This window comes from Procambarus clarkii, chromosome 52, assembly GCF_040958095.1.
Source record: "Procambarus clarkii isolate CNS0578487 chromosome 52, FALCON_Pclarkii_2.0, whole genome shotgun sequence".
NCBI classification, from domain to species: domain Eukaryota; kingdom Metazoa; phylum Arthropoda; class Malacostraca; order Decapoda; family Cambaridae; genus Procambarus; species Procambarus clarkii.
The window spans coordinates 28,643,518-28,671,482 of record NC_091201.1 but is presented as its reverse complement, the minus strand read 5'-3'; the positions used below and the strand labels follow the sequence as shown (position 1 = coordinate 28,671,482).

General features: G+C 41.3%; 1 protein-coding gene and 1 pseudogene across 15 annotated transcripts in view; one reads left to right on the top strand and one right to left on the bottom strand.

The window, feature by feature from the left end:
- Positions 1-27,965, bottom strand: part of Ptpmeg2 (Protein tyrosine phosphatase Meg2) — a 178,080-nt gene that overhangs the window by 18,533 nt on the left and 131,582 nt on the right. For 14 of the 15 annotated variants that reach the window (XM_045750786.2, XM_045750791.2, XM_045750788.2 and 11 more), the window contains 4 exons: positions 8,461-8,576; positions 4,835-4,952; positions 3,034-3,264; positions 6-140 (listed from right to left, as the gene is read on the bottom strand). In XM_045750786.2, the coding sequence (XP_045606742.2) occupies positions 6-140; positions 3,034-3,264; positions 4,835-4,952; positions 8,461-8,576 (600 nt within the window). Of the gene's footprint in view, positions 1-5; positions 141-3,033; positions 3,265-4,834; positions 4,953-8,460; positions 8,577-16,466; positions 16,672-27,965 lie in introns of all 15 variants that reach the window. The other variant, XM_069304570.1, reaches the window with a different exon arrangement.
- Positions 15,306-15,421, top strand: LOC123763821 (5S ribosomal RNA; annotated as a pseudogene).

The window sequence follows — 27,965 nt, the reverse complement described above, 5'->3', positions numbered from 1 at the left end:
CTAACCTCCGGCAGCGATACCGTGTACACACGATCCCTTAGCTTTTCTCGAACAAAGAGCCGAAGTACTTTGAATGGTGCCTTGAACCAAAGCGGTGCTGTTACTATTAATACTTTCTTCAAACGTGCTGGATACCCACCCTGAAAGAAAAACCATTGTAAATATAAATACAGTACCAGTTTTGACACTATCTAAATAAAATACAGCACAAAGTCAACATATACTTTAAGCTGAAATGTAAATCAGAGATGAAAATCTTACCCTTATGATGCTTGACCCAACAGACAGACCTTTTGTAATGATATTACCTGCGATGCATAACGGGTCTTAGGATAAGTAGGTGCCAGTGTGACTGGAAGGAAGCTGGTAAGTGCAGCCATCTCATTAAAATGATTTTTACTTATGCAAATATTTTGTTAAGTTACAGACCAGTTATCAAAGTTATCATTGCAAGACCAACACGCAATGAACAACAGTAACATCGTAGGACTGTAATCAATGTGTTGCTTGAATGTTATATATAGACATTTGTTTCATCTTTTCTAACCACCAGACATTGTATTTCCCAAGTCATATTTCTTGTAATTTCATTTACCTCTGTAACCCTTAAGCTGATAAGGAGTCCTGAGGAGATTTACACCCCTATGCTCAAGAAAAAAAATTAAAAAAAAAAAAAAAATTTCGCCTTCTAAAAATGTTAATTTGTGTTCCCTGAGAACGGGAAAAATAAAAAAAATCGTGGGCGACATATTTTGGGGGCAATAGGCCAAGGAAGTCTGGCAAAATGTGGGCATTGACAGAGCGGTCGTCAGAGGTGGTCAGCGTCACCCGAGCTGACAGGTGGGAGTTACCACAAAGATATTATTACCTAATTATTTCAATGTGATTGATTTTTTCTTAGTTTTTTGCAGTAATATTATTCAATAGTGTGTAGTGTGATAGATTTATATAATAAAATGTGTGAATCATGGCTATACTCAAAAGTATGATGTTCATATTAGTGGTTCAATTATTACGTTCATAAAACAATAAAATAGTTTTGCAGTTATTACACTATATACACACATATATATACAAGTATTGAAAGAACACACAAGTGTGTTGCTTGAAAGAACACACTATAGACAATCTTTACTTCATCCTGACTTTACTTTTCTCTATTGTATTACTGTACTACACGAGTTCTATTACGTGGCCTCGGTAAGCATCTCCGGCCATTTCTTGCTTACTGTTTATGCAAAACTTCACCCCCATAACCTCAACATAATGACTGTCCCTGGAACATGCTGCTCCCTAACATAATATCTGGTCATTTCCAGCTCCTAAAATGATTTGTTCATCCAAATTCTTGGCATCAGTGTGAATCAAAACTCAAAACCCACAAACTAAAAATAATTCCAATGATGGGAAGTTGCACATTTCATATGAAGGGGTTGATCTGCCTAACCTTATCCTTACTACAGTATCAGCCCTGACCATAAGGTTTATTAAAAGTTCTAAATATTATGTGCTCTAAACCTCAGGACCGGCTAAACCAAGTCATTACTCTATTTACTACATTGGATATAGTGCACTGATTTGTTAAATCCACAGCAAATTTGGCAATAACACATTAGGTCAAAGACCTACTGTGTGCTAAACCTATTTTTCTCAAAAATATTAAACACACACAAAATAATATTGCTTATTATTATTATTCAAATACTGTATTGTACTAACAATTATAATTCATGGAAATACATTTCATCTACTAAAAAACATAGTTGGTATTATTTTCTTGTAGCTGCATATTGTAAAATTAGATACCTATGGTCAGTAGTAAATGCCTGTACATACTGTAATATTGTTTAGTACGAAAGAGTGTCAAGGCAACATACCTACTTGCGAAAAGGTAAGACAATGACTATAATTATTACCATTTAGCAATTTATATTAAAACTGTAATTTGTGTTTTGCTATTAATATATCTGTAAATGCATGATCTATAATTTGCACAAATTTTTTTTTTAAATGCTGAACAATGCCACACAACTGCAGTCCACAACACGCCACAACTGCCAAATATAATGATCATCCATAAATAATAATCTGGGATTTGGTCTTAATTAATTTAGAAAATTGAGAACATTAAATAATTTACAGGGCTGATTGTGTGAGATTCATATCTAACTTTTTGTTACACGCCTCAAATTAACACTATCGCACTCCGTTGCCGATGTTTGTCGTCACTCATTTTCCTAGATTCTCAGCGGTTGACTATTGCTCGCGTCATGTATTAAAATATTTGTAAAAAATTCAAATTTTATCCGATCAATCTGGGAGTGATTTCAAAATGAGCGCCTATAGATTGCGCACAATTTGATACCAATATGAAAGACATAACATAAAAATTGATGTCAGAACACTGGAAAGATATAAATAATTTTTGTGGTGACGAGCGTCAAAGTGTCCAAAAGTTAAAATATTTGTTAAAATTCAATTTATTGTTCTATTATTATAGGACTAGTTTTAAAATATACTCCTTTATTTTGCGAACAGCTTGATACCAAAATGAAACACGTAACACGAAAATTTATGTTATCAAACTGAATGAGTAAATACAGTACATTAGTCTGCAGGTGTGCCAACTGGTGCTCGTTCACGGGTAACTTGGCCAACTTTAGGCTTTGCTGTGGGGGAGTCACGCCGGGCTTTTAGACCTTATATGCATATACCCCTGTAGAGAATTCTATTGCAAACACAATGATACCAAAACGAACAACGTAGTACGAGAATTAAGGTGACAAAACTGAAACGAGTACTGTATACACTTTTCAGTGTCGCCGCACGCTCGCCTGCACCGAACGGCGTATGACGTCATTTCTGCGGCGCTCACGAACGGCGCGCAATAGTGTTAAAACTTTTACTATCATTTTCTGTTCATAATTGCATATTTCCCCACATGCAATACTTACTGGCAGCTCCTTTATCCTTTCAATTTAAATAATAAATGAGCCGCTGCATTAGTTAGCATCTATCTTAGGTAATAATTACCTTTAGCAATGTAAGAATCTTTTGCGACAACTGATAGTCAAAATTTTGATATGCAGATTCACTCATATCATATATAAACACCAGACCACATCTCTGCGTCTCTGTGGACTCAAGGGCAGCATCCAACTGGTAAACAACTCCCTGGAGTGTGGTCTGTTGCGTGGTTGCTCTTGGGTCGTGTAGCCGAGCAGTAAACACAGCTATGGCTGCACCCGATTCATCACGACACGGCTGCAAGAAGAGCTAAGTAAATTACTTTAAATAATTACCTATAACATCAAGATAAATAAGCATAAACTATATCAGCCATCATCAAAAAACAAATTTATTAAAGAAATGAATACACAATATATATGATAGTACAATATAAAAAGAGCAAAGAAGAGATGTAGACGTAATAGATGAGAATAGATTAGCACAATGATAAGTGGAAATGATTAATTACGAGTAGAATCAAAAAATATTTTGGATTACTTTCTCAAAATACACATTTTATAAAATATTAAATAAAAATACAAATAAAATTCTTAATTAAAACTTCTGTAGCACAAGAATCCACCAAGATTGAAAATATCCAAAATACAGTAACAGAATTATACTGTATATGGCATTACTAATGCAAGGCATCAAGTCAAACATGTGAGACAACTGTTATATTGAATCTTGATGAAGTGGTTTGTGATAGATGGGGCTAGCACAATTGTGCCTAGTGTCACCACCCAAATGAGCCAACTTGAAGTAAAAGACTAAAATTTGAATTGATATAATTAATAGTTACTGTCAACAGATCTCCCACACCGATAGTCAAAAAGTACCTGGCCCGGGGACAACTGAAACACACTCTTTCACCTCCTCTCCTCAGGAGAACTGACCGCCAGAGAAAATAACTCTGGCAAAGAAGTGCCTTTGCCGAAAGCACTAGAATATATGACAAACCCCAAGATCAGAAGCCAAGATGGAGAGAACAAGTGATATACAATGTGAAGGGCATACATGCTTGAAAACCATACATAATTGCATATAACCCCTATGCAAATAAATGTGGTCCAATGGGCTACCAAACACTTCAATTCAAGAGGCTTGTCACCTGGCCCAGGTGTGGATTAGCCTGCTGCCTGAGGCAGATGCGGGGAAGTCATTGATGTATATTAAAAGTTTAGTTTTGTTTTGGAATTTGGCAATACGTATTGCAAAATATTTCTCAGATTAAAGGCCTTGTGGCCTGCTTTTTTATTACACCGAAGGCAGTTTGCCTCAGCTTTGAGTTCATCTTTGAACTACATGTGCTCCCTGTCTCAGAAGGAGTGAGATTTGCAAGCAACCTTGTCCCTGATAGGAAGCGAGTTTCACTTCTGGTGCCCAAGCTCAGGGAAGCTACTACAGGGGTAGCACAGAAAAAGTGTTATTACAAGTGTAAATTACAGCACACTTTTGCATGAGAACCCTTGTTCTACATTTCATCAGTACACTGTACTGTAGAGTACATATTCAACCTACAAAAGGTAGCAAGGTATTAAAAAAAAAAAAAAAAAAAAAATAGAAATTGAAGAGACGATGACATTTCAGTCCATCCTGGACCATTATCAAGTTGATTGATAATCGACTTTATAATGGTCCAGGACGGACCGAAATGTTGTCGTCTCTTCAATTTCTAGTGCGCGCTTTGCTCAACATTGTTATTCAGTAAATTGAAATAAAGAGTATAGAAATTTATGAAAATTTTGGAAGTGTAAAAAACAAATGATTTTAAAATTGCCTAAATTGTAAACTAGGAGATGGAGATGAAAAAATCTTAACTTACAAGAATGGTGAATTTTCCTGTTCCTAGTTCTGTCTGAAGTGGATCACAGGATGGATTAAGGTTTACAAGTCCTTCTCTATGTCTTGTAGCTTCGTGTTGCTCATATAAACTCACAGCTCTACAAAAACAAAATGCAAAATAAGCAGGTTCAACCTTGCAAATTGAACAACACTTATGTGATTTATGAACTCTTATTCAAATGCTTTACAGTTCTTCAGATATTTATACACAGTATACTAAACAGTTTCCTTAGAAATGCATAAAATGGAAAATTTATTATTGTAGCCAATTTATGAAGCTACAGTTATGCCTAGTTTCATATGTAAAGCACATCTTATAATACAAATATTGTGATATACTGTACATAATTATTTATTAAAATTAAAAGTCCTCCTATCTCTACATACAAAGCATTGTACCGTATGGACACTGTAAATACAATGTGTAGACATATCACTGGATAAAAGTACATGTACAGATAGAATCTCCAAAGAATACCTGATCAACCAGGCCATGATTCAAACGACAGGCTGCGAACAGCCGCGTCCAACAGCCTGGTTGACCAGTCCAGCAACAAGGAGGCCTGGTCGAGGATCGCGCCGCTGGAACGTTGAGCCCCGAAAACATCGTAAGATAACACTACAGTGATAAAATTTCATAAGTTCATTGCAGTAACAAAATCAATTCATATATCGATATACTACAGAATACAATATTTTCTAACGATTAACAGTACCCTTTAGTTTTAGTGTAAGAAAAATATATTTGTTTAGCGAATTTCTCAATGAAACATACAGTACTTTGATTTATCTGGCTGTAGACCATTCTTACAATATAAATGACAGTCTTTACTGTGTGAGCGAGTGTAATCTTTTAAGATTTTTTTTACATTGAATGGCATCATTAACTTAAGGTTATCTTGAGATGATTTCAGGGCTCGGCATCCCTGCGGCCCTTTTTGTTACACCCCACCCCCCCCCCAGGAAGCAGCCTATAGCAGCTGTAACTCCCAGGTACCTATTTACTGCTAGGTAAGAAGGGCATCAGGGTGAAAGAAACATATTGCCCATTTGTTTCTGCCTTCACTGGGAAACGAACCCGGAACCTCAGGACTACGAATCTGAAGCGCTGTCCACTCAGCTGTCAGGTGTCCCATCAGTGGCATCAGTGATTTGGGAATACAATTTCATACATCACCTCTTTAGCAATTTATTACATGCAGTTTACTAATTGTGTTACTGTAACATAATGGCCTACTAGCCCATTAATCTAGACTTGTCATCTTACTGAGCAAACTAGGTTAGTTTCTATTTATTAAGCAGCATAAATTGTAAACATCGGCTACAAATAGAACCTCCAACTGACTTTCAATTTCAAACATCTGGGAAATAATGAAGGTATACCAACCTATCTCACATAGTTGTAGTTCCAGACCCATATTGATTAAACTTCTAAATTTTATAGTCTCTAGCTTCATTGAGTTGTTATGAATGTCACCATATGAAATGTAACAAGTTCTTATTTCTTGTGTAAAACATAATGCAAATATAGTACACATTACAAACTTATTCATACTTACCTTTATTTTACTCACAGATGAGGTGATCTTGAGAATTTATAAAGTAATGTCTTTGACTTAATATTGTTCAATATTAAAATTAAGCATGTTTTAATCTAAAGATGTGATTCTGTATTACATTTCTGTTCCATAAAATTCCCTATATAATTTTTTTAGCTTTTTGTTAATGGTTAATGCTCTGAAGTAAAGTGCAATGTAAGATTGAGTGAACAATGGTCCAGTAGGTTAATGCTACCAACAGGACGAGATGGTCGTTGAGTACAAAATAATATTGGTGCTACAACCAAGTATGTCTGAATGACATCTGGAATAAATACTGTACAAGAAATATTTTGTAAAACTAAATGTTAAGCAGGTAAGGTAAGGTTTGGTAGATGTGGTGCAACAAATGGTACAAGATGACAGGAAGCGAAAGATCAGTTGGTAAAAAAAATTAGGTGGATTTCCTGAACACAAAATAAGGCTTTTATGACTATGAAGAAATAATACAATTAAGTCAACAGAGAGAGACTGTGGAATGTGGTAAGCATTTGTGGAGTTGATCGACTGTTGCTAAATGCAATGACAAAATTCTTATGAAGGAAGATCATTTTTAAGAATTAGTAGGGCAGAGTTTTAATGAGTGGTTTTAAACGATTATACTGTAAATGTAACCAAGATCGTATGATATTTCCAGGGTTATTAAATGTTTAAATGGATGTGGTTATAAGGAACATCAGCATAAGGACTATCAGAGAAGGATATAAAATTAAAATTATGAGTATTGTAGGAGTAATTGGAGTGTATTCAATTTGATTTACAGTTTGCACAGAGTAAGATACAAAATGTGTAGATTAGTCGAAAATTTTCTTGATATGGGCAAGTGAAGATTTTAAGTGAATGTAGTACAGTAATGATAGTAGAGACGTTAAATTAGGGATAATGGAGAAATACTGGAACCTGCTGATGTGTTGAAAAACTGTACTAGGGATGTTTGAATATTAATAAAGGAGTGTGCACAAACCTAAGAGTAGTCAGAGAAGAAAAGTGGCTGGTGAAATAAGGACTGGTCCAAGCTTCATGTACAGATGTGACACACTGGTGTAGAATGAGTATGACCAATCAAGAGCAGTAGAGATCCAGTGTTAAAAGGACAGATAGAATATGCAATGATAATGTTATGGAAAGATGTGGAGTGTTAAATTCAGTAAATCAGAAGAGTTGGTTATATTTATAGGGATGCTTCATCACTTATAAATGATAAGTGATGAAGTGTGTATTTGAAGTCAAGATGAAAAAGAAAAGTCAGCAGGATGATTACCAGACATTGTGAATATGTGAGGAAGTGGAAATTAGGAAGGAGTAGCACTATACATCTAGTTGTATCAAGTATGGTGTCTTGCTGTGATCTTCTGCAGAAATTTGTTAGTGTGAATTCTAGTAAATAAATATTTAGTGCAGAAGATATGGTAAATAGATGGGGGGTGAATGTAGAAAAATCCAACTCTTTTTTCCTATACGTCCTCTTTCTTCTGGGATGATACCACAACACCTTATGAAAGTGGGACACTAGATAATAATTACAATAAGTCAGCAAGTGAAGATGCAAGGATTGAATGTGAATGGTCCACATGTAGTGGTAGTTACCATGGCTATGTGGAAGCTGTTTGCAGGAGAGGAATAAATTTACACCTAGCCTGCAAAGTGGTCAAGATAATGTCATGGATGATTTTGTGTAATAAAGTGGTGCCAGTTCTTTGATGCTATCTTCCGACAGAGTAAAATAAAAAAGGGGGGGTTGAACTACCTGGCATTAGATTACTTGTATTGCTGTTGCTTTAATGATATAATTACTCTTGTACAATATTACAAACATTAAAATTGCCATAATGCTGGCATATTTTCAAAGCTTCAGCCATCATTTCAACTAAATTACTGGTATACAGTACTAAAGCTGTATAAAAGCCCAATGTAATATTAACTTTCAGTTGGAGAATCACAACACATACAGTATTTAACTTTATACATAGGCCTAAGCACTGCCTTGCAATGTATTTTGTAAACATACCTAGTTACATCAAACTTCCTTGCCATAAGAAACTTGACGGCAGTGTTCCATGACAGAGGTCCCACGTTCCGAGAACGTCGCAGTTCATTCACTTGCTCCACAAACTCTTTTGTCGCCTGTGGAATAAAGAAAAACTTTTACAAATTGCACCAGGATAATCAGGATCAATAACACCTGCCAGTTATGATAGCTTGAGATATTATATAGTGTACTGTAATTTTCTATCACCCTATATGAATGACACCCAGTATGGTACCCTCATAGATTCTGAACAGAACATTTCTTTGGGCAATGGTCTAGAAGTTGTGAAATATATTTTTCCCGTTACTTTACCTAATACTGTAGCATTACCATTTACAGTATTGATTAATCTACAGAGATGAATTGATGGGCATAGCCTGCAGCTAACTGCAGTACCACCTCGCCCCATGGAAGAAAGGCTTCCCAAACCCTCATTCACCAACTCCTCTTCTCGTCTCATTTGCCAAGTAGGTTCACACAGTAACACGCCATTCATTAAATTTCCTGTTGCTTTATTACTTGCAACACCAGATTAGTTGCATTTACCTTAAATTTTCAAATGACTTTTTACCTGTAATGCATTACAAATAGAATTATGCATGGTTATAGACTACTGCCTCAAGGGAATACCAATTACAGTACAGTAGTTTACTTTTTAGCCGTGATATTCATCAAATTAAAAAAGTAGCCATTCACTGTGAAATTCAGCTTTTCCATAAGTGCCTTGAATCCTCCCCCCCCCCCCCCTAACAAATTATATCTAACCAAATCCTCACCTTTCTTAACTGGTACTTGGACCCAGTACCAGTACATGCTGCCACATATTAGTGACAATTAAACATCAACCCAAATAGTACCACCTGACTTGTCATAAACTGTTTTCTAGGATAATCCTATTTCTATGATTTATTTGACATAATTAAGGAATCATGTTTTGCACACTGTGGCATGTTTAAAAGTACAAAACAGTTTTATACTTATTTTTTATTTATTATTTAGTTATTCTACTGCCCCATGGGTGCTGCTGGAAGTGTAGTTGTTCTGACAATGCGCGACGATTTATATTTTGAGTGGGAAGTCCGTATAAACAACTGGGCCCTACCCTTCAGACCAAACTATTTGCCTGGCTTCTTGCACTGAAATGTGTACAAGTCTCCAAACTTGATACATTAATTGTAAATGACTAACATCCTTAATTACTCTCAACTCTTAAGACAAAACTGTAACATGCTCGTGTCTGAAGCTAGACACAAATGCAACAAAATTATTAATGATGGTAACAGTGTCCATTTCATGTGGACCCAATCTCATGTTGGCCTCCGAATGCATGATAAGAGCTGATGAGCTACCCAAAGAATCTGCCTTTAAAGGAGAAATCGAGTATAACTTTGGATTGTCAATAAGTAGTCTGAGAGCAATAGTATACCAAGAACTTCAACAAAATCTTTTAGATTTGAGGCAAAGTGAAATGGACACAGCCAGTAATTCCATCTATCTTACTATCATGCAAGAGGAGATACACATCTATGGATCATCCAATAATATCAGCAGACTCCTAGATGTTACTACTGCTTTGCTTAGACTCTGTTACAATTATCTCTGTGAATTCATTATCTGCTGATGTACTCGCCTAGTTGTGCTTGTGGGGGCTGAGCTTTGGCTCTTTGGTCCCGCCTCTCAACTATCAATCTACTGGTGTACAGATTCCTGAGCTTCGAGCTCCATCATATCTACATTTGAAACTGTGGGTCCCCAGTTTGCTAACTGTACATAGTAACTAAGTGATTGTAACCTATCTGCTGCTGCCCACTGGATGTGGGCAGTGTGCAGGACAAACATATCAATTGTGACACTAGCTCTCCACATGTCAGTTGCTTAATTTAGAAACTGTACTTGTGGTCGGTCTCGAGTCCATTGTTGATGTGACGATGTGTATTGAATTTTGTAACTCATCAAAATTGTAATGTGCTTAGCTAAATGAATTGTGGGGTTCAGTCCCTGAGCCAATTATGTGCCTCTGTAACCCTTTCTACTACCACCCACAAGATGGGCATGAGGTGCATAATAAACGAAATAAAATACTATTATAAATACTGTTTGTGTAACGTACTGTAGTGAACGTACATTGTAGACAATTTTTTTTTAATTCTTTTACAAATTTTCTCTTGTACAAGATTATCTCCATCATGAGTGCTATAATGATATTTGATAAATATGAAAAATACTTATTAGAAATATAATAAAACAAGGAAACAATAGAAATCAATGTGTGTAAATTAGAATGTTGCTTCAATTTTGCCTCTAAAATATTTGTAACAAATGCCTAATGAGAATGCTTAATGACTGTTTATCATAACATTACATACATCAGGAACGGACTGGTAGCGTTACTTGGGTCACGTTATCTATTGTGGAATTGCAGAAGCCCTAACTCAAAACCTTTTTTTTTTTTTTTAATATCAACTAAAATGCACAATTAAATTTCATCATAGAGTGTACTACAATGTAAATGAAAAAACACTCCTCTTTCCATAATTACTCCATAATTACAATTGGTAATTAATCAAATTTATATAAAAAATATCCCTTGCCAAGTACAGCAATATGCTTATGGATTGTATTTATGAAATAATATACATGGAACAACTATGGTCTGCATTAAACAGGCCATTTTTTTATATTACAATAGAGTATATTATCAAATCATTGTTTTATTGAACAAAAATTGTATGATTTTTCATTGGAATATTTGAGAAAAAGAGTCTTTATTTATTTACTAGAATTCTAATTACAAAATTCTTGAATCCCAAATAGACTCGCTGGAGAATTACAAAAAATAAACAAGTACTTATTGTACTTGTTATAACAAAGGAGTTAACTATTATGTTATGATTTATGCTAGAGTTCTGTATAGCCACCATATTCAATTTTAGAGCACAGTCTATTCATGGTACATGTAATTCAAATTACATGGGGTCTACCACCATTCATGTTAGTCAATTTTGTTATCCAAAAAGTCCAAAAATGAAAAAATTCAAATTTAAGCCAGTTTTTGTTCAGCAGACTCTCAGTATCCTGAATTTCTATTAGAGTTGAAAAGTAATGAACTACTGTACAGTACATATATATAGTTTATTCTGGTTTCTCATTCAGTATAACCTTTTCATTGGAAGTCCTATTTGGTTAAAAGGTAAAAAAAAACTAATTTGAATTAATTCGGATTACAGTACAATACTCAGATTTTAGTTACTGGAATCTGAAATTCCTGAGCTATTGCAGTACTGTACAGGTATTATGATCTAATTCTGACAAACTTTCATGCCAGTATTTATTAATATCATCAGCCTCCAAATCCTCATTGTCCTTAATGACACAAGGTATTATTTCATACTAGAATGTGCTGTATAATTCTGGTTGGATTGGGTTAGGCCACAGGTTAGATTTGCCATTATTGCCTCTGCTCAAATCACACCTCTATAAATGCTTCATCCACATACTGTAAATAAAAATAATGGCCAACAAACCTAACCATCTAACTTAACCTATTTAAGGCTTAACTATTCAACACATTCTAGTATGAAATAATATTACCTTATACTGTATATGAGAAAATACAACTTTGAATATGCAGTACACTGACAATGATGAATGTGGCTTTGGGTTTGGCCATCGCTTGGACGAGCCTAGCCTGAGGACAGGTAGCCAAATAAATTGATTGTGCGTTAACAGTGGATTTGGTGGGTGGATTAACAAGCATTTGCCATTTGTTGATGAGGACGAGTTGTCACTTACGCACTACTGGGTAGACTTGAGAATACTGGTGATTGATTAATTGAGAGAGTAAGCTACTCAAGAGGTGGCACAGGTATAAATAGCCTGTAATGAACATTGGAAGTCAGGTTAACGATAGCCTGACTTCCAAGAAGCACAGGCTAGCCTGTGCTTCTTGCCCCGCTCCTGTGCCAGGTAAGTTACGGGCTCGCCATAGCCCGTGCTACTTGGAACTTGTTCCGAGTAGCTGAATCTATAACAACAACATTGGAGGTGACGGGAGACATCTCCTGTCACGCAGGGTCCAGTCGCACCTCCACAGATCTCCAGTATCAGCTCTTGATACTGGTAATGGCTCAAAAGGGCCACCACTTACGGGCTATTCATGCCCGTGCCACCTTTTGGGTGGCTTAATTCTTTATCAATCAATCATTGGAGCTCCATGGTTGTTAAATATCCATTATAAATCCTTTCCACCACTGCCCATGGGATGGGTATGGGGTGCATAATAAATTACTAAACATATCCTTTTGTCTTATGTTGGTATAATATTTTCACAAGTGCAAAATATGGACATAAATGTGCAGTCAACAGCTCGTGTAATAATTAAAGTATGGGGGTTTAAACTGGCCAGTTAACATTTTTCTCAAGCCTGCCTATCTTAATACTGTATTACCTAATTAAGATAATACCTATACCTTAATACCTATCCTAGGAAATGTAGATGTTTATCTCAGAATGTTTGGTAATATGTTTATTGTTTGTGACGTGTTTATATGCATGTATTAACACGATGTACTGAACGGGGTGAGAATAGCTTGAGCTACCTCATCCCTTTGAGTGTATTTTAGCTCAATAAACTTGTTTCAATTTCAATTCAATACCTATCCTAATGCTTCCTAACATAGTTCATTCTAATTGAGCGTCAACTGTATATAGAATAAGGACAAGGATGTAGGTGTGTGTCCCGAGCAGACTGCGACACCTCTGGAGCACCGTCTGTGTGTAAGACAGGGAGGTGTTGGTGATGACCTTGACCGAAGAGGTTGTCGTCGTCGCCGCCAGCATCCTCACCACCACCCTGGTTGTCATGACGACCACTCTCCCCCACCCTCCATCAGGCGCCCACCACGCCTTCCCACAGCAAAGGTGCATGGGGTCCTTTACTACTGTCTGGTTGATACCTGGTCACTTTCTATTTAACCCACCAACACACTCAGCAATTAACACAAAACTAAGGATTTTTAACTATCTCTTACCGATATTAAAATAATTTTATATATGCGCGATTTTAACCTTTAATTTCGAGATGTCTACACCTGCAGCTAGACCCGAGGTCAGGGTACGTTGGTCTCCCGTCTTTATTTTTATTGTATTTTGTATTTTATTTACATATACAATCGTTGTTACATCCTTGTACAGCCTAGCGTAGTACAACCTTGTACGCTTAGCGTTTCGAGCAAGTCCTTAATCCTATGTTCCATGGAATACGACCCCGCGAAAAATCTTAACAACCAGGTACCCATTTTACTGTTGAGTTAAACACAGGCTACAGATAAAGATTGGCGCCAAGTAAATCCTCCCCGGCCAGGATACGAACCCAGGACAAAGCGCTCGCGGAACGCCAGGCGAGCTTCTTAACCACTACACCACGGGGACTGTTTAAGGTCTTAAGATACGTCTAAGGTAATTAAGGTTAATGTCTTCGTCAGACCTTTCATACATTGTACATTAGTCACATAGTGAGATTGGGTTGTCTTGGTGATAACTGCTGTTGGTATCAGCCAGCAGGCAGGCATAGCATCACAACCCGTTTGATCAGGCATTTCCTGCGAGATTGATTGACTGATGAAGATTAAGCCACCCACAAAGTGGCACGGGCATGAATAGCCTGTGTTCCTGCAAGAATGAATGAATGATCGAGATTAAGCCACCCAAGAGGTGGCACGGGCATGAATAGCCCATAAGTGGTGGCCCTTTTGAGCCATTACCAGTATCAATAGATGATACTGGAGATCTGTGGAGGTGTGGCTGCACCCTGCGTGACGGGAGATGTCTCCCGTCCCTGCAAGAATGTCTAGCTCCGTATTTATACCACCACCCATCCTCAACCCCACTTGCCACCCACGCCCCCTTCCCCACACACAGACATCATCTACACCCCATAAATAATCTGCATGACGCAACACCTCTTCCACCATCTTCCGTGAAGCAAAACGTCATGCATACCTTGCATGACGCAACACTCCATACGTTGCATGACACAACATCTTCCCTATACACTATCAATTACTGTAACCGTCTTCCCTATTGCACTATCTTATGCACAGTTACCATCTTAACCACACGCCTTCCCTCCACTACCTTCCCTCTCCTTCACCACCTTCATGGACAATACCTGCAGGGGGTTCTCAAGAGTTTTCCTACTCCCCAAGCCCGGTGTAGGGCCAGGCTTGACGTATGAAAGCTTCCCTGCTCTTCAACATCTTCCATCGGGGAGCCAGTCGGCCGAGCGGACAGCACGCTGGACTTGTGATTCTGTGGTCCTGTGTTCAATCCCGGGCGCCGGTGAGAAACAATGGGCAGAGTTTCTTTCACCCTATGCCCCTGTTACCTAGCAGTAAAATAGGTACCTGGGTGTTAGTCAGCTGTCACGGGCTGCTTCCTGGGGGTGGAGGCCTGGTCGAGGACCGAGCCGCGGGGACACTAAAGCCCCGAAATCATCTCAAGATAACCTCAAGATAACCTCCATATTCTTCACAACCCAGCCTACCCATCACCACTTTCCCTTCCTCCCTACAGTCTTAATGAGGCTGTAGTCTTATTTAGCGAGACTGGAAATTAGTAAGAGTCGCCATTTCATGCAAAGGTGGAGGGATAGGGACATGGGGCTTGACCCCTCAACCCGCCAATCTCCTTCCATTGACAAAGACCAGTCACCTTGCAAAGATTGGCGAGGCCCCTAGCATCCGACTCCAATCTAGAGCATTCTCGTTTACAGATATTGCTCAATGTCAAAAATCAAGCCCTAGAGGTTAGTACACGGGTGTATTGCCAACGGCCATACCACATTGAGAACACCGCTTCTCGTCCGATCAGCGATGTTAAGCAACGTTGGGTTTGGTTAGTACTTGGATGGGTGACCGCCTGGGAACAAATGCTGTTGGCAATAGTTTTTTTTTTTTTGCCCGAAACGCTATTAGTACTAGTGGCTTTTTATGTACTAGCTCTATCTTTAAATCCAACATTATGTATGTAACTCAATGTATGTACGCAGGCGATGAGTCACAATAACGTGGCTAAAGTAAGTTGACCAGACAACACACTAGAAGGTGAAGGGACGACGACATTTCGGTCCGTCCTGGACCATTCTCAAGTCGAAACGTCGTCGTCCCTTCACCTTCTAGTGTGTGGTCTGGTCAACTCAATGTACCTTTCTTTACCTGAATAACAAATCTAAATATAAATCTATTGTCTTTTGCTAATGCCGTAGGATTTATTTGTGACCGACATTCTTGCAAGTTTTCCGATTTTTCATTCTGGTAATTACCTAAGTGTAGGCGTGCGTGCGTGCGTGTGCGCGCGCCTGCCTTTGTGGCTGCATGAGTATCTCTGTAAAAACTCATGAATGTATATAGATGTAATAATCATCATCTGCTTGGTCGTCTGCGTTATCTAAGACTTTTGTATCTTTCACAGTGGTAAATACTGTACGTCTACTGTATATACTGATCTAGTTAATGTGTATCCATTGTATTGGAGTTTGAGGGTTTAGTGCAGTGTCACAGTGAAATGCCTGATAATTCCCAGCTAACTGTGTTACAGTCAATGGCCTCAATGTTGTAACAAAATGTTGGCGAGTGACACGACAGTAAACAGCCATGAGAAAATGAAGGTACACTAATTATAAAAGGGGGGAGGGGGGCCAAGAGGTGCATTACTAAAGACACATGGAGCAGGGGGAACACCCCCCCCCCTACACACACACACGACAATGACACATGCACAAGGGGGGGGGGGGTCTTTAATAACACAAGCCGGATAACTACACACCAAATTATAAACAAGGAATAATTAGTTTTTAAAAGTTGCGGAATGATGCACAGGCAATGAAAACTATCAAAATTGAACACGACGATGAGTTGATGGTGGGGGGGGGGGGGGTGGACCAGAGTGCAGGGGGGGGGGGGGGAGGGGCGTGGAGGGGTACTCACCTTCTTATGGTTGGTCCTCATATCCTGGAAGACAGGGAGGCAAGACTTTACAATATGAGCGTGAGAGTCCTCCACTACTACACTCCCGCCCTCCGCAACGCTCCACAACTTTGTGTACCTCAACTCAAAACACTTTTTACACACATTTTCATTTGCTTTCAAAGTTGGTTGGTGGAAGAGTGTACTTATGATTGGGCCCGGCTATCTGTAGAGGAAGAGAAAGGTTGATAGTCCTACACACACTCACACACACACACACACACACACGTTCACCAGTTGATTAACAGATGAGAGACGGGACAACTCTCCAGACTCTCAGACTGATTGATGAAGATTAAGAACCAAAAACATTACACGGGCATGAGTAGACCGTAAGTGGAAGATTTTTTTTTTTTTTTTGGAGTGAATGTGATTTTTGGTCGAGAACGGATATACTGCGTGCTGAGCTCGCATTTCAATCGTATTGAAATGGATATTGGGGAGGATACCGCTTGACTGTATTTATGAGGGTCTCCAGCTGCTGGACACCTTTTTTGATCAGAAGAGTGGCAGACTCTTAGGGGCAGACATAAGGGGCATAACTGGCCGACCCCTCACAGTGTTCAAGAGAGAACTGGATAAGCACCTCCAAAGGATACCTGATCAACCAGGCTGTGATTCATACGTCAGGCTGCGAGCAGCCGCGTCCAACAGCCTGGTTGATCAGTCCGGCAACCAGGAGGCCTGGTTGACGACCGGGCCGCGGGGACGCTAAGCCCCGGAAGCACCTCAAGGTAAGGCAAGGTGTTGATGGCTTCAGGGTGGTTACTGCAAGATTCAGGGACTCTTAACGCTCTTCTGAGGTCGTTGGTTGCTTCACATTGCAGAGGATAGTGAAGTAGTGGTTTTTCTGTGATTGTTGGGCAGAAGATGCATTCTCTCTGTCGGGGTTCACCAATCTCTCGGTTGCATCTGTAACCTAGACGTAGTCTATATAAACCAACTGCTGTCTCCCTGAGGATTACGGGCTCACTATAGCTCGTGCTACATGGACACTTCTCAGTAGCTAAATCTGAAACAACAAACTCCCTGAGGATTCCCTTCCAGACCCTCTCCAGGTATGCTGGAGGTGTCGTACCTGACTAAAATTAATTGAGAATATTCTTAATGAGTATGAGGTATAATGCTTTCTGGAAGCAAGGAATTATCAGGGGGAAAGCGCCAAGTCATTACGACTATATAGCACTTGAAAAGGGGGGCCAGGATGGCATGGGACTGGGGAAGAAGGTATGGTGCCAAACCCCTTGGACGGTCGGGGATTGAACGCCGACCTGCATGAAGCGAGACCGTCGGTCTACCGTCCACTCCCAATTTGGAGCTACTGACCTCTTCACTCATGGCCAATACTTTTTGCAGGCATCTGCAAATTTTATATCACGAGCGGGTAAGAGGATATCGATCTCGGAGGAGGAAGGGTGGGCTAGGGAGGGATAGGGAGGAGAGAAATGAGTAGGGGTGGGAGAAAGGTAGGGGGAAGGGAATTATCAGGTAAAAGCGACTATCTAGAGAGAAAGGGAGAGGGGCAAAAACAACAAGAGTACATAAGGCACTAGAGAGAGGACATACACATAGTGAGGGCAGAGTGTAGACACTGTGCTCAAGCGGCTCCTGGACCTGATAAAGCCAGAGGGGGGGGGGCAAGCCTTCTCCAACCCACAACTAAACCTATCTATATTTATATATATATTTATATCTATAAATCCATTTGGGTTATCAATCTTCAGATAGATAAAAATATATTATTTTAATACAATTAAAATAATACATTTATATCTATCTGAAGACTGATAACCTAAATGAATTTTTCATGGATATGATACCAACATCAAATCATGTATCAGATGTCACCCTATCCCCACTGGATTTTGAAGAAGCCATAAACAGTATGCCTATGCATACAACATGCATACTATGCATACATCAACCAGGTATCTATGCACTCTGCACCAGGCCCCGATTCTTGGAACTCTATATTCATTAAGAACTGTAAAAAAACGCTATCGCAGGCCCTTCACATTCTTTGGAGACAAAGCCTAGATACTGGCATTATCCCTGGCCTATTAAAAATAGCAGAGATAGCGCCACTCCATAAAGGAGGAAATAAGGCAGAGGCAAAAAATTACAGACCGATAGCACTAACATCACACATCATAGAGATCTTTGAGAGAGTGCTAAGAAGTAAGATCACAAAATACATGGAATCACAGCATCTCCATAACCCAGGACAACATGGTTTCAGAACAGGGCGCTCTTGCCTGTCACAGTTGCTGGACCACTATGACATGGCACTAGATGCTATGGAAGACAAACAAAACGCTGATGTAATTTAAACAGATTTCGCAGAAGCTTTCGACAAATGTGACCATGGTGTTATTTGACATAAAATGCGTTAAAAAGGAATTACCGGAAAAATAGGCAGATGGATCTACAATTTCCTGACTAACAGAACCCAATGTGTAAGTCAACAAAATAAAATCTGGTCCATCAACCATGAAGAGCTCAGTCCCCCAGGGTACTGTGCTTGCTCCAGTACTTTTTCTCATCCTCATATCGGACATAGACAAGGACACAACCTATAGCACTGTATCAGCCTTTGCAGATGACACTAGGATTTTCATGAGAGTTGGCAACATAGAGGGCACGGCAAACCTCCAATCAGATGTCAATCAGGTCTTTCTATGGGCTACAGAAAATAATATGGTGTTTAACGAAGTTAAGTTCTAGCTCCTGCGCTACGGAAAAAATGAAAATATAAAAACGGAAACCACGTACAAAACACAGTCAAATAATAACATAGAACAGAAAGGCAATGTAAAGGATCTGGGTGTACTCATGTCGGAAGACTTTACCTTTAAAGAACACAATAAAGTAGCCGTCACAACTGCAAGAAAAATGACAGGTTGGATAACAAGACTTTTTCACACTAGAGATGCTATACCGATGATGATACTCTTCAAGACGCTAGTGCTCTCTAGAGTGGAGTACTGCTGCACAATGACAGCACCTTTCAAAGCTGGAGAAATTGCTGACCTGGAGAGCGTGCAGAGATCCTTTACTGCTAGAATCCACTCGGTAAACATCTAAACTATTGGGACCGACTAAAGAGCTTAAATCTGTATTCTCTTGAGCGCAGGCGGGAGAGATACATAATAATTTACACATGGAAAATAGTAGAGGGGCTGATCCCAAACCTGCACACAGAAATAACATCACATGAGACCAGAAGGCATGGCAGGATGTGCAGAATACCCCTGTTGAAGAGCAGAGGTGCAACAGGTACTCTGAGAGAGAACTGTATCAACATCAGAGACCCGAGACTGTTCAACACGCTCCCACTACACATAAGGGGCATAACTGGCAGACTCCTCACAGTGTTCAAGAGAGATCTTGAAAAACACCTCCAAAGGATACCTGATCAACCAGTAGTGACAACCCCCCCCCCCCCTCAAACAGTGACAGCCAAGTAAGCACAAGTCGATTAAGAGTAGAGCTGGACCCCCGCAAGTGCACCTAATCTAGTCGGCACTCTTGCATATTGACCTCAATTAGCGTGTGGTGTTGAGTGCAGGCGCCCACCTCTCATTAATGGCAACAGCTGGACGCCTCCCACCACCTGCAGTCAAGGTTATAATGTATCGATTATTACATTACCGCCCACAATCCTAGACATAATGTCTCTTGCATCCGCCACTCTCACTCTCTCCCACTCTCTCTCTCTCCCACTCTCTCTCTCTCTCTCTCCCACTCTCTCTCTCTCACACACAGGCGTCAGAGAAAGCAACTTGTTGAAGGAACCTTCTGGACTTTGACAACATCACAGTCAAAAGAAAGCAAGGGGATGACGGATAAAGTGTCTTGGAAGGCCAGACCGTATTTGATAACAGTTGTACACAATTCTATGCAAACTTACGAGTAACCACGTGACCAAAGACAAAAACGCTACTGATGTATGTATGTGCGTGACTATGTATGTTTAACATAAGAATAAAGGTAGTTGTTGTTTAAGATTCGCTATCCGAATATTGTTTAATCCCGAACAAAAAGTTCCAAGCAGCACGGGCTATGGTGAGCCCGGAGTGGACTTTTTGAGAATAAAATTAACTTTAGAAGGTTTATTGGCCCATACGAGGCGGCTCCTATTTATAACCACCCAATCCTGGTTGATGGGGTTCTGGGAGTTTTTCTATTCCAAGCCCAGTAGGCCCACATATCCACCACAGCCCGGTTGGTCCGGCACTCCTTGGAGGAGAGCCATCCCATTCATATACATGTTCAACTCGCATTTGAATAATCAAGGGGGCCCAACGCTACGCAGTAATTGGTTCCACAAATCAACAACCCTGTTACCGAACCAGTATTTACCCAGGTCTTTCCTAAATCTAAACTTATTCAATTTATACCCATTGTTTCGTGTTCTGCCCTGTGTTGATACTTTTAATACCCTCTTAATATCCCCTTTGTAATTTCCATTCATCCACTTATACATTTAGATTTGCCCTCGATTGTTTCAAGCACGGGTTGGACAAGTATATGAGTGGGATTGGGTGGTTATAGAATAGGAGCTGCCTCGTATGGGCCAATAGGCCTTCTGCAGTTACCTTTGTTCTTATGTTCTTCTTATGTTCTTATGTTCTTATACACCTCTACAATGTCACCCCTAACTCATCGCCTTTCCAGTGAATGCAATTTAAGCTTTGTCAATCTTTCTTAATGTGACAGGTTTCTAATTTGGGGAATTAACTTAGTCATCCTACGCTGGACACGTTCAAGTGAATTTATATACATTCTATAGTATGGCGACCAAAACTGAACTGCATAATCTAAATGGGGCCCAACTAGAGCAAGATATAGCTGAAGAACCACACCAGGTGTCTTGTTACTAACACTTCGATTAATAAATCCCAGTGTCCTATTTGCCTTATTACGAACATTTATGCATTGATTTTTTGGTTTTAAATTTTTACTAATCATAACTCTCAGATCCCTTTCGCAATCTCTACACCATCTAGCTCGTATCTTGTAACTATCATCATTACCTAGCCTCAGAACCTTACATTTGTCAGCATTAAACTGCATCTGCCAATCCTTTGATCAATTTAAACTCCTATTTAGATCACCTTGAAGTGATAGAAAGTTTTTTTCCGTGTTATTTCCCTCCCGATATTTGTATCATTGGCAAATTTGCAAATATTGCTGCTCAATCCTGAATCTAAATTGTTTATATATATTATGAATAAGAGGTCCCAAGACTGAGCCTTGAGGCACTCCACTTACAACATTTTCCCACTCTGACTTAACCCCATTTATACTAACTCTGTTTCCATTGGAATAGCCATGTCCTAATCCAACTTAATATAGCACCCCCAATACCATGTTAATCAGTCTCATGTGGCACTGTATCAAAAGCTTTGCTAAAGTCAAGGTACACAACATCACAAACCTTACCACACTATCAACTGCCTCAACTATGCTGGAATAAAATGATAGCAAATCTGTTAAACATGAACGGCCATTTGTAAAACCATGTTGTGAATATTTATTTATTAGTGTTTTTCAAGAGGAAGACTAATGGTATTTGCAATTATTGATTCAAGTAACTTTCCCACAATAGACGTTAAGCTAATTAGGCGATAGTTTAACGCAAGTGATCTATCTCCTTTCTTGAAACTTGGTAACATTAGCAACCTTCCACGACTCTGGCACTCTGCCTGACTCTTAATGATTTATTAAATATGGTAGACAGTGGCTCGCAAAGCTCCTCCTTACATTCCCCTTAAGCAAACACTTAGTCCAGCCCTGGGGCTTGCTTTGGCTTGAGTTTCACCATTTGTTTAATTAATAACCGATTGTGAGAATGGTCCAGGACGGACAGAAACGTCGTCGTCCCATCAATTTTTAGTGTGTGGTTTGTTCAACATATTTCAACCACGTTATTGTGACTCCTCGTCTGTGTATATATATATAATATGTATGATACTGGTGCTTCCTGACATGCTCAGTAGCTCAGTCGATTAAGGCAGCGTCTGGGATGCACTTAGATGCAGGTTCGAATCCTCGTCACGGCCCTTGTGGATATGTTCTTCCCGACATGCTTTAAACAGCGGAGAATGCGCCACTTTAAAAAGGAGGTAGTAAAGTAAGCCAAAAAAAAAAAAAAAAACTACCAATAGCTCTAACATCGCGTATCATAAAATCAGAGTGGATCACAGTGTCTACATAACCCTGAACCACGTTGGTTGAGAACAGGGCTGCGGACGTCAGGCGAATAGTCTACTGGATCAGACCACCAACCAGGAGGCCTGGCCGCGACGACGTTGATCTTCAGCCATCGAAAGGTAGGTAACTGAATACCATTTGAGTTGTGCAGTTTACTTTACATCCACTCCACATCATGGTCAAGGACTCGCCTAGTTGTACTAGGGGTACTATTGTACTGTACTATACTAGGTGTTGTACTATTTGTGCTTGCGGGGGTTGAGCTTTGTCTTTTTGGTCCCGCCTCTCAAACCGTCAATCAACTGGTGTACAGATTCCTGAGCCTACTGGGCTCTGTCATATCTACCTTTGAAACTGCATGGAGTCAGCCTCCACCACATCACTTCCTAGTGCATTCCATTTACTAACTACTCTGACACTGAAAAAGTTCTTTCTAATGTCTGTGGCTCATTTGGGTACTCGGCTTCCACCTGTGTCCCCTTGTGCGTGTACTACCCGTGTTAAATAATCCAATCTTGTCCATCCTGTCAATTCCCCTGAGGATTTTATAAGTGGTGATCATGCCTCTCCGAGCTCTTCTGAATTCCAGCGACGTGAGGTGCAGTTTCCTCAACCTTTCCTCGTAACTCATGCCTCTTAGTTTTGGGACTATCCTAGTGGCATACCTCTGAACGTTTTCCAGCTTCGTCTTGTGCTTTACAAGGTACGGGCTCCATGCTGGGGTCGCATACTCCAGGATTGGTCTTACATACGTGGTATACAAGGTTCTGAAAGATTTCTTACACAGCTTTGTGAAGGTAGTTCAGATAGGCAGCCTCGCATACGCCGCCGATGTTATTCTTTTGATGTAGGCTTCAGGAGACAGGTCTGGCGTGATATAAACTACTTGATCTTTCTCTCTGCCCTGTGTGATGTGTGTGTACTTGAGCGAGTGAGTGCGGACGGGATTGGTGCCGGTAATTGAAAGCTCTCCCCATATGGAGAGAGATTTGGGGAGGACGAGGCTAAAATTTCATCCCTTGGAGGGGTCAAGGTGTGGGGGGTGGGGGAAATGGGGGGGGAACTATCAGGAGAAAGCGCCAAGCCGTTACGACCATATCGCACCTGGAAAGGACCATGATTTTGGGATGGAACGGGGGGACGGGGGGGGGGGGAAGGAATGGTGCCCTACCACTTGGATGGTCGGGGATTGAACGTCGACCTGCATGAAGCGATGGTGTAACGAAGATGGAACTACTTAAGGTTTTTAATATATCAAACAAAAAATAGACCACTAAACACTGGATATAATTTGAATTAGTTTAAATTCAGGAAAGACCTTGATAAGACACTGGTTAGGACACAAGGTTGTTGACCTGTGGAACACATTACCGGGTAACATAATAGACGTAGGAGTGCGGGGGGTTGTTTCAGGCGTAGGTTACACACATGAATGCGTTTGGGGTAGGTATAAATAGAAGGTGCCCCCTGCATGAGTCAACGGGAGACATCTCCCGTCACGCAGGGTGTAGTCGCACCTCCACAGATCTCCAGTATCATCTAGTGATACTGGTAATGGCTCAAAAGGGTCACCACTTACGGGCTATTCATGCCCGTGCCACCTTTTGGGTGGCTTAATCTTCATCAATCATCTGCATGGGTCAAAAGGCCTCCTGCAGCGTCCTGTTTGCTTATGGTCTCATCCCACAAAGGAGAACGACCTGGCACTTTGTATCACCCAAAACACAGCACCGAGGTTATCGTGTATCCGATATCATTAAGACCGGCCGGGGGAGGGGGGGGGGGGGATTGATGACGTGTTGACCGAGGAGGGGGGGGGGGTTAGGCACCGAGGGCATACCCACGTGGTGACATCTTTAACAGTATTCATATCAACAAATAGGGTTTTCCTAACACAAACAACAGAGGAACAGAACTTATCACGCAGATACTTGTAATGCCTCTGAAGTGGCCACAAATCCTGCGACATCGCTGCTCAGGTGTTTCCATCCCACATCTCCAGTGGGTACTTGCATCCAAGACCAATTCTTACTATTGCGGATTCTCTCCCTCGATCATGTACATCTTCGCCCGTGATGAGGAGGTCGACGGCAGCACCTGCTTTGTAGCAGAGTTACGTACGGATTCACTGACTACTTCTGTTGATCCTGAGTTACCTTGTCACGAAGCTGTTTCCTTTCTCAAGGAGTCTTGGAGATGAAGTGTTCATGTCCTGTGTTATCTTCTTAAGGCTTTATCGCGCGGCTTTAGAGTGTTGGTCACTGCTGCTAGTGTTTATTTTTAGGTATATTTATGCCATAATTACAATCCGTTGCTCCAAACCTGTGGTTACCTGGTTGATACCTGGTTGATGGGGTTCTGGGAGGAGTTCTACTCCCCAGCCCGGCCCGAGGCCAGACTTGACTTGTGAGAGTTTGGTCCACCAGGCTGTTGCTTGGAGCAGCCCGCAGGGCCACATCTTCATCTAGAGTTTACAGTGTCTGTCTTGGTGTAGTGTGTCCCATGGTACACTGCCTGTTATACCCTGACGGTGCCCTCCCCGCGGGGTACACTGGCCAGCTACACCCAGGTGTATTTGTGTGTGTGTGTGTTGCACAGTAACTGATCTGCTAGACTGTGGTGTGTGGGCCTCGCCTCACACGCCAATAACTAACCTGGTGGGACACTGGAGAACAAACACCAGACACGGCCAGCCTCCAGACATATCCAACACAACACTTGCCACTAACTTCACAAACTTGTATTTTCTCGTTCAAAGTGGCATCCTAACCTCGGCCAAAACTGTGAGAAGCTAACAAACTGTGTGACGGGGTCACCTTTGTGCGGGAAGATGAGCCGAGATCGTGAGCGCCACCAGAGCAAACTGGGCTCCATTGTTTACATTGGTCTACTGACACGCCAGCACAATATGCACCACTAAACTACCGCACTGTACTGCACGCTACCATCACCACACTCGCATCACACAACCACACTGTGGTACCAGGTATGGGGCTCAGGGTGGAGGAGAGGGGAGGGGTGAGGGAGAAGGGGGGGCTAGGGAGCTGGAAGTTAAGAGGGGGGCGAGACTGGCTGGGTGCCCAAACCAACCTTCCTTCCAGGCACAGGTAACACACACACACTCCAGGGCGCACTCGTGCCACACGCTGGGCACTGGGTATCATGAGTGTGAGGCGACATGAGGCGGTGAGTGTGTTGGTCACACTTGAACACCCGTCTCCCCAGCCCGTGTCTCACACTGCACCACGCCGGCCAGCCACCACCACAGCCGCCCTCCCTCACCAACGGCACAGATGACACTGGCGGCCTCAAGGACGCCGCCACCCTTGCACCGCCCACGCGCGCACCACCAACACCCTGGAAGGAACAACCACCACATCTCTCATTAACCAATACCGTTGACAGGCGACTTGTCTCAAGTGTTGAGAGCCTGGACCCGTCCCCGTGTGGGCTGCTCACTACCCTCCACCCATACAGCCCGCCAATAACCACCCACCCTCATACTGCCATGCCCTTGAAACCATACAAGGTTATCATCGCCCAACTTAACCTACCACAAAACCACTTCTTAACTACCATACGACGCGCAAACCACCCCATAGTGGGCCAAAACATGTTTTCCTTCAGAGTGAAGCTAGACCAAGGACATGTCAAAATGTTATTTCCATAGACGGAATTACCGAGTCAGGATTCCAGATGGTGACCTGTGGCATCAAGTGTAATCCAGGAGTGCCACCTTTTGTTATTGTGAGGATGAGGAGGGAGATGGCGTCCAGAGGGCACCTGGGGGGCCTCCGCCAGCACCACCACGCTGCCGGTGACCCCACCATCACCCTCCACCAACATACTTCTCACACACACACAAAATATCACAAAGGAAACCTTTTTGGCACACGTTTGTCCCGGATGGCGGCGTATCGATTGGTAGAGACGTGAGAGGCGGAGGCCGGAGGCGGGGGCGGAGGCGGGGGCAGAGGTTGGAGGCGAGTGAGGGGGCGGAGGTTGGGGGGGCGGAGATGAGCGAGGGCGGAGGCGGAGGGCAGGGGTGAGGTCGGACACAAGAAGATGTTCAATGACTGAACTAAATAATTCGTGTCACTGCAACAGTGGGGTTATTGACGCCATATATCACCACGAGAGTTAGGGGAGTAACCTGTGGGCAAGATGAACACTGCGGGCTGGGCCCCGACCAGGAGAGGCCGGGGGGGGGGGGGTCCAGGTGTGGGCTAAACAACACATGTCAAGTGACTGCAGGAAACCGTCAAAGAGACAAAGCTCAACCCACGCAAGTACAATTAGGCGAGTACACGCTCGTCACATTCCACCAAGAGATAAAGGCATGCTATTTGCACCGAAATTTGCACCATTTTGCACCAGAAAACAAAATCGCAGAACAACTCAAACGATCCATCCTATCCCAAGACAGACAAGGAAGACTGTGTAGAGAAATATAAATAATCGAACTAAAATTAGAAGAATGGTATAAAAACCCGGGGGAGGGGGGGGGCACAGAAAGCAAAAGGCCATCAGTGGAATAGCGAGGACTCAAATACTATTTCTCCTAAGCAAAATCTAGAACAGCAATTACGTCTAGGAGACGGAACTTTCATAGATGATGACAAAGAAATGTGTGAAATACTGAGAATACAGTCCAAGTCTGTTTTCAGTAAACCCCCAAACACACTGAAGATCTATAATCCAAACCAATTCTTCATGCCTATGATACCAACATTGAACTCTATATTAGATGTGACCTTAACCCCATTGTACTTTAAAGTAGCCATAAATAGCATTCCCCACGCATTTAGCACCAACTCCAGAGTCCTGGAATTCTATAGTCATGAAGAATTGCAAAAAATATTATCACTTGGAAATGGAGTCTAGATGCTGGTGTTACCCCGACACCTGACAGAGCAGAGCACCACTCTACAGAGGAGGTTGTAAAGCAGACAGATAACAATTGTAGATCAATAGTGCTAACATCATAACAAATCTTGGGGGGAAAAATGCTTAAGAAGCAAAATCTCTCAATTGCTTAGACCACTATGACATGATAGTGGTCATGTAGTATATATAGTGGTCGTGTAGTATATATAGTGGTCGTGTAGTATATATAGTGGTCGTGTAGTATATATAGTGGTCGTGTAGTATATATAGTGGTCGTGTAGTATATATAGTGGTCGTGTAGTATATATAGTGGTCGTGTAGTATATATAGTGGTCGTGTAGTATATATAGTGGTCGT